The sequence below is a fragment of the Arachis hypogaea genome, chromosome 3, assembly GCF_003086295.3.
Source record: "Arachis hypogaea cultivar Tifrunner chromosome 3, arahy.Tifrunner.gnm2.J5K5, whole genome shotgun sequence".
Taxonomy (NCBI): domain Eukaryota; kingdom Viridiplantae; phylum Streptophyta; class Magnoliopsida; order Fabales; family Fabaceae; genus Arachis; species Arachis hypogaea.
In genome coordinates, this window is record NC_092038.1 from 16,533,849 (window position 1) to 16,542,023 (window position 8,175).

Below are 8,175 nucleotides of genomic sequence, written 5' to 3' on the forward strand. Positions count from 1 at the left end.
TTTGCAAACCAATTTAAGCCTATTTTACCCATTTGTTCTTTAGTTTAGCTCATTACTAACTCTAAGAGGAAAACAATAATGTCCTTAATTTGAATCTTTGGTTAGCTTAGACTAGTAAAAGTGCTCATGATTTAAGTATGGAGAAGTTTGGTTTGAAAATATTTGGTTTGAGTAATTGGGTGTTGTATATTTTTGTGAAAATGTGCAAAATAATAGTTGAACACATATTATTGCATTCAATACTTTTTTCATATGCATTGAGAAAAATAAGAGAAAAAAATATAATAATAGAAAAAAATAAAGAAAAAAAGTGAAAAAGAAAAGAAAAAGAACAATTAATAAAAGGGGACAAAATGTCCCAAAATAAGTGTTGGTATCAATGCATATGTGCTGTACTCAAATTTAGGATGCATGAATATGTGAAAAATACAGTTAATGGGAAGTTAGATTCTGTATTTTAATTAAATGGATTGTTTTAAGTTAGGTGGAAAGTTTATGTTAATTAAGGATTCAGATTTTAGTCCACTTGACCAAATACAATCCTACCTTGACCCTAACTTCATTACAACCCTTAAAAGACTTCTTGATTTGTGTATTGGTGCATTAAATTTTTGTTGATTGTTAGATAAAGAGCAAGCTATAGAAAGCAAGATTAGTAGAGAATTGAGAGAATTAACCCTAGACACTTAAGAGTTAGAATGATATACACTACCATTAAGGATTCAATGATTAATTCTATGTTCCCTGCTTTCATGAGCTATCTTCTTCTTGCAAGTTATCTGTACTTTATTTTGTGATTTGAATTAGTGAAATCCAGCTCATATTTATTCTTCAAAGATTTATTTACTTTTTCACCAAGTAGGTAGAATCATTTTAGCATGTAGTTGCATTCACATTCATAGGTTGCATTGCATGAGTTTTGCCTTTCCTTACTCATTTATTTAGTCTCCTTGAGTTTAGCATGAGGACATGCTAATGTTTAAGTGTGGGGAGGTTGATAAACCACTATTTTATGGTTTATATTGTGTTTTATTGAGTGGTTTTATCAAGCTTTTCACCCACTTATTCATATGATTTGCATGTATTTACAATTCCTTCCCAAATTATTCTATGATTGAAAACTTGCTTCCTAAAGACCATTTAGTTGTATATTTTTATTTTTCTTCGTACCATTCGATGCCGTGATCTGTGTGTTAAGTATTTTAGGCTTCATAGGGCAATGATGGCATAAGGAATGAAGAGAAAGCATGCAAAAATGGAAGAAACACAATGAATTGAGGAGATGACCAGTGAGAAGTCACGCGGTCGCATGGCTCACGCGACCGAGCAAAATGGAAGAAATCAGAGTGACGTGTTTCCGTGCCTGACGCGACCGCACGGACTGGAAGCTGCACGAATGACGCGAATGCGTGGACGACGCGCACGCGTGGTACGAAAAACGCTGAGTGACACGATCGCGTGGACGACGCGGGCTGCGTGACGTGCGCGATCTGCAGAATTACAAAAGTCGCTGGCAGAGATTCTGGGCCGCTTTTCAACCCAGTTTTTGGCCCAGAAACACAGATTAAAGTCAAGGAACATGCAGAGACTCAGGACATCACTTCACATTCATTTTTAATTCACTCTTCGTATATTAGATGTAGTTTTTAGAGAGAGAAGCTCTCTCCTCTCTCTTAGGATTTAGGATTAGGATTTTTAGAATTTAGGAATATTTTTTATCTTCTTCAGATCAGGTTCAATGTTCTTATTTATTTATTTTCTCTTTTATTTGTTTAATGATCATTCATGTTATGATTTTCTTTATTTGATATAAATTGAGGTATTTTCAGACATATGATTTTTATCTAGCTTTTTATATTCTTGACTTTAATTGATTAATTGGAGACTCTTGAGTTATCAAACTTATCGTGATTGATAATTATTATTTTTGCTAATTGAATTGAATTCCAATAACTCTAGTCCTTTCTTAGGAATTGACTAGGACCTGAGGATCAAACTAATTAGTCCAATTGACTTTCCTTTGCTTTGGTAAAGGTTAACTAAGTGGGATTAAAACTCAATTCTCATCACCATCGATAAGGATAACTAGGATAGGACTTCCAATTTCTCATATATTGCCAAGAGTTTATTTTATAGCCATTTATTTATTTTACTTGTCAATTAACATACTTCTTCCTTACTTTCAAAATTCCCAATTTACAAGACTCAACCAATAATAAGAACATACCTCCCTGCAATTCCTTGAGAAGACGACCCGAGGTTTAAATACTCTATTATCAATTTTAAAGGGGTTTGTTACTTGTGACAACCAAAACGTTTGCAAGAAAGGAATTTTGTTGATTTAAAAACTATACTTACAACGGAAATTTATTCTGAATTCTAGACCACGCAAAAGTTCTCTCTTCAATCCTGAATCTTGAAATTGGTCATAACACACAGGTCTTCAATTTCTAAATAACCTTAAGCTGCAGTTGCACTTCAGTTGATTTTTTAGTAACATAGCTGAATATTATCTTATTTGTAATATCTTCCACGGGGAGGTCATTGGTTGCAAAGAGATGAAAAAGCAAAGAGATGAAAAGTATTACTGTCACCAATGACTTATAATCTCCATATGCAATGAAAAACATAGATTAAGTTTAATTATTGATCCTGCATGAACTATATTTAAAATACATATATTATTTTCTTGTACAATGGTATGGAGAGGTGATACATATCATGAACTATCATTGGTTGATGTCTTAGTGCCAATAGCTGTCTTGTCATGGTAATATGTTAATAATGGTAATGAATGGTTTTTTAAGGATTAGTTTGTGAATAAGGAATGAGGATATGGCAAAGTGTTTGAACTTTGTTTCGGATATGCAGTATTAGCACCTAGTACTGATATTACATAAGATGCTAGGCTAATATGTGTTGGAAATATTATCAATTGTTGGAGGTTGTGGTTTTTATGAATGTCTTGATGATCACCTATTTGCCTTCGGTGAAGAATTAGGGACTGGAATTTCATGTAGTAGGAATTATGATCATTTTGATAGTTAAACTATCATGGAAGATGCTAAGATCTTATTTTAGCTTACTTCTGTTTCTCTCGTTTTCATGTGGATTTATGCTTAAGTTTTGTTTATTAATTCTTTTTCTTAATGCCTTTGAACTTAGTTTTTGCTTCTGTGAGTTCCCTTATTCATGTTTGTACTGAGGATCTGCTTTTTAGCCCTTTGTGCGTGCATGTCTTAACCATTTGAAGCAGGTTCTAGAGATTGAGAATGTGTATCCTGCCAAAGCACTGATGCCTAAGCTTGAGGAAGATTGGTGTTCTCTCCATAATCTCTCCCAGCATCTTTGAAGCCTCAGATTTAGAATTTGAAGTGATCCATGATGATGTCAAAGCAACAAAAAAAGATGATGCACTTCGCTTGGCTGTCTCACAACTTGCTAATGAGTTTAGTGAGGAATTAATGTTATCTTTGCAGAAGTTTTTCGGTGTGCGCCGCGCTCAAGTGATATCTACGGGCTCCCTAAAGCTTGACATAGCTCTTGGAATGGGAAGATTGCCAAAGGTGACATTAGTGCAGCCACTAGTTAGACATAGCCACAAAGATAGGAATTTGTATTACGTTTTGCAGTTTGATGGTTGTTGACACACGTTGTCAAATGCTCTGGTGTTCCCTTCTTTTGCTTAAATGTTAGTCATATAGCTTTAGCATCTCACTCAGCTAGTTCGTTTTCTGTGTTAGCAAGCTTATATTCTGAGAACTCCACCTCTGGCATCCTATTATATATTCATGAGGTTTCCTAATTTCTATTACGTTTTAACACGTTAGGGTAGGATTGTTGAAATTTATGGACGAGAAACAGCTGGCAAGACAACACTTGCACTTCAAGTTATTAAAGAAGCTCGAAAGCATAGAGGTGTGTACAAAGATTGGTGATAGATGATATTTTGACAAAGAAGTTCTTCATGTGTTTGAGTTCAAAATATGAATACACTTTATTAGAGTTGAAATATAAAGGTGTTTGAGTTCCTTATGAATATTGGTGTCATTAGTAAGTGATTATAGGCAATCAATAATAAATAATTAATTCTTGGAGCACACTGGAGAAAATGATTTTCTCTGTATATTCTGTTGGCAGGATATTGTGCATATCTTGATGTAGAGAATGCATTGGACGCTTCACTTGTGGAATCAATAGGTGTGAATATCGAAAAATTTCTTGTCTCACATCCAGACTGTGCCGAAAATGTGTTGAGCATGGTTGATACATTAACGAAAAGTGGAGCTGTAGATGTGATTGTGGTTGATAGTGTAAGTATATATGTTAACTAGCGAGGATTTGGTAGAGCAAAAATTTGTCCCATACTAAATTTGTCCACAAACAAACCTTCATCCAAGTATTTGTCTAGCTTTTGATCATTTCCTCTTTGGTTCTGTTTCTTATATGATTATAACTTATACGATGACTTTGTTGTCCCAGGTTGCTGCCCTTCTACCCAAGCGTGAACTTGATCAGTTAGGTGTTAGCACCAAACTAGATTTACAACCCCAACTGATGACCCAAGCACTGCGGAAAATTCAGTATTCATTATCACATTCACAAACTCTTATCATTTTTGTTAATCAGGTTGAAACCATACTACTTGATCAATTTCAAACCTTACTCTTTGAATTTCTTTTTGTAATATATTTACGATTCACTGGGTTTATCATTCCATCTTCGTACAAAATTGTAATATCCCGGCAAGTGGCAACTCAAGGAAGGTGAAGAATGGATTTATGCACATTGCCAGCAGGAGTTAATAGCTGCTTCCCTGCCTCTAACTAGATCAAATTGTAACCAAAATTCAGAATAAACAAGAAATAAAAATCCATGAATTAGGAGAAAGGCTTCAATTTTAGTAAAAACTGAAGCTTCAATAAACAAACCATGTCATAACAGCTATGCAAATAAAAAGAGCAACTAATTTCGGAAAAGAAAAAGAACATGAATATATGATTAAATGAAATGAAGTGAGGAAATAATTGAACTGAAACATGTCTAGTAAACTCCTGGGTACCAAGGAAGATCAGTAGTTACATTCAAAGAATTAAAAGAAGGAAGAACACATGAAGAATTCAAAATAAGATTACATAGAAATATGCTTGGTTTAGTAACTTGTTCTTGCCATTCAGGTCTCAACTACCTCAATATTGAATTCTACCTCAACTTTCTTTAGATAATGTACAAATTATGCTTTTAAAAATCTTTTAATTCAATAATACATACTTGATACTTCTTCCACCTTGTGGCTCCCCTTCTACCAACTTGGGCATCATAACACATGCTTGCTCTTAATTGCTCTCAGCATTGACACCAAGGAACCCAAAATATCAAAGCATTCTATTGCTAACCAATATTTCATCCTAGCCATAAATATTACTACAACACTACCTACAACACAATAAATGCACCAAAGGTCAACAATTCAACAACATTGAAGCGTACGAGTAGAGAAATATATTGAGGTATAAACTGGGATCATATCTGATCACGGAGGAGTGACAATAGTTTATTAGTGCCACTCTCTGATAAGCCATTCTCAGGAGTAATCTGCAGCTTGGGACACTTGAAGGGATACCCAGGTAAGCATCTATAAAGAGAAAGAGACAGAAGGGCCAATTTAATATCAATTCACAATAAAAAAAATTAAAAAATAAAAAAAATAATAACAAAAGCTATCTTAAATCTAGTTGAATGTCAAACTATTAACATCTACATATGAATTGACAACAAAGGTGCAAAAGACGATAATGAAGAACTCTAACTAATGCATCTGAACAAATCAAGGCTTATGTAGAAATCATGACAGACTAACACTGTTATGCTATTCCTTTGATAGCCATTTGGATTTTGGACCTGTAAAATATTCTCTTTCCCTCTTGAATGGTTCATATTCATCTTCGTTTTACAAATTAGATTATGTAAATAAGCATGATTTTCAGTCACATATAAGAAGACTTCTCTGATGCATGCTGGTTAACAGGAGGAGTTACTTCAACAATTATAATAACAACAAATTAGATTTATACCTAGGGTTAGTGGAAGACAGGAGGAGTTACTTCAACTCTGATGATTTTTAGCAAAGAAAAAAAAATTAAACTCGGTGATTATTCAGCAAGACAGCAACAAATTCAAGATTCAATCGCTAACAAATTAATTGATTACCATTTCAACATCATCTCAAAATACAGGGAGAATGGAATCTGGGAAAGGGAGAACAGGGGAACTGATGATGCATGGACTTACCAAGAGGATCCGACCCCAGAAGAGGACGAGCGACGAAGCAAGTGACGAACGACGGTCCACGATCCACGGCGACTCGCGACGACGAGTACTTGAAACCAGAAGACGACGAGTGCTTCTGTCGCCGGTGAGGAAGAGCCTAGGGAAGGCTGCGAGACATTGAAACGCCGGCGACGAGAGGAGAGGAGCAACGAGACGCCGGTGAGTGTGACTGTGTAATGAGTAGAGAGAGTTTGAGTCTCAGAATTGGGAATGAGAGAGACGTTCGTTGAGAGTGTGCTGGTGAAAAATTCAAGAAGATGAAGACATGAAGCTTTGTTCTTTTATTTTTTTCTCAATTTTTCAAATGATTTTTTTTAGTATGAACAATTAGAGATGAGGGTTGCGTGAGAACTCAGCAAACAAAGAACAAAGTGATTTTGTTTAATACTTTTTAAATTTATTTAATTTTTTGGTATAAATAATTGATTATAATTTATAAATAGACAAATGATTTTGTTAAATATATTTTTGTTTTTATTTTTTAGATTATTTAAATTTTAAAATTATAAAATTAAAAAATTTAATTAATCTAAAAAAATAATTTTTGTGTCCAGTTTGGATAACCAACTTAATTAAATTTTTTTAATAAAATAACTTAAACAATAAATGACTCTGTTAAAAGTAATTTATAAATAAATTATTTTGTGTTTGGATTTTTAACTCTAAAAGTGTTTATTTTATTGAAATGTGATAAAAAGTAGAAGTATTATGAAAGAAATTATTTTTTTAACTTCTCTATAAGGTCCTAAATAGTTTCTTAAAAAGTTACAATTTGATTTTAAAAATTACACCAGACATTAATATTACTACTTTTCATAAGTCAAAAGTTAAAAAAAAATTATTTCTAAAGTTTCTAAATAAGCCCTAATATATATAAAAAAAATATTTAAGTTTTTTTATAAAATTAAATAAATAAATATTTTTTATTTTTATTTAATTAAAAAGATATTTTAATAAAAGTATTGATATAATATATATTTAAAAAAAATTAAATGATGATATAAAAAATAAATTTCACATAACTTATTATTACTTATCTATATTTTAAATGTATGGGTACGAATGAATTTATCATTGTACCGTACCAATCACCTAATTTTATCCCTATATCCAACACCACCACCAGCTGTAGCTAGATGCTACCAGCAAAGAAGCACATCCAATTTGTGTCTTCTTGTTTGCCCATCCAACCTCTTGTTCTATCCTCTTCCTCTCATAACCGCACTACCCTTTCCCTCCTTCCCTTCCTCTGGGGCTTGCGGTAGTGGTTGACGAAGGGAGGTATAGCGGCGGTGAATCCTACTAATTTCAAATCCGAATCTCTCACTGCTTCAAACTGAAACCTCAGTTAACGGTTATGGCAACTGTGGCCTCTGAAGCCTCATTTCTTAGAACAGCTCACGAAGTTGCATCCTCTTTCTATTCAAAACGGCAGCACCATTCTCTGGTGACGACGAATAAGAAGCCACATGCTGAGCTTCTGTTTTGTTCTTACAGAATTAGAGCTTGTCACTCCATGCCTGACAACAAGGATGTCTACAAACAAGTAGGTCTGTTCTTTTCTTCTTTTGATGTTTACTGTGAGAATGCAGCGATTTTAGTTGTTCAAAATTCAATGTGCTTTCGCTCCATGTCTGGTATTGTTATGAGGGGTCATGCATATCGTTTCTCCCATTCTAAATTCCATTCAGGCTTTGGGTTATATCAAATGCAAATAATCACTTGCTTCTTATAAGTGTTTGAACAGTTGAATGCTCTTCTATAAATCTGATGAGCTAAATTGAAGTCAATGTCAAACTATAAATCTTGGTAGCATAATGGCTGTTATAACTAATAAATTACTTA

At 33.6% G+C, this 8,175-nt stretch overlaps 1 protein-coding gene and 1 long non-coding RNA gene across 7 annotated transcripts in view; one reads left to right on the forward strand and one right to left on the reverse strand.

Annotated features, from left to right (window-relative positions):
* Positions 1 to 3,934: 3,934 nt before the first annotated feature.
* On the reverse strand, positions 3,935 to 6,734 carry LOC112789669 (uncharacterized). 5 transcript variants are annotated; one of them, XR_003816283.2, is made up of 5 exons: positions 6,292 to 6,693; positions 5,272 to 5,635; positions 4,667 to 4,826; positions 4,390 to 4,569; positions 3,935 to 4,287 (listed from the first exon to the last, which is right to left on the reverse strand). It is a non-coding gene; the product is annotated as an uncharacterized lncRNA (long non-coding RNA). The 5 variants fall into 5 exon arrangements; XR_011879557.1 differs by having other exon boundaries at positions 3,935 to 4,569; positions 4,667 to 4,822; positions 6,292 to 6,692; XR_003816282.2 differs by having other exon boundaries at positions 3,935 to 4,569; positions 6,292 to 6,692.
* Positions 6,735 to 7,365: 631 nt separating this feature from the next.
* Positions 7,366 to 8,175, forward strand: part of LOC112789670 (peptide chain release factor PrfB3, chloroplastic) — a 6,926-nt gene continuing 6,116 nt past the window's right edge. Inside the window, exon 1 of one of the 2 annotated variants that reach the window (XM_025831661.3) lies at positions 7,366 to 7,880. In XM_025831661.3, the coding sequence (XP_025687446.1) occupies positions 7,688 to 7,880 (193 nt within the window). In that variant the 5' untranslated portion in view covers positions 7,366 to 7,687. The remainder of the gene's footprint in view (positions 7,881 to 8,175) is intronic. The other variant, XM_025831662.3, reaches the window with a different exon arrangement.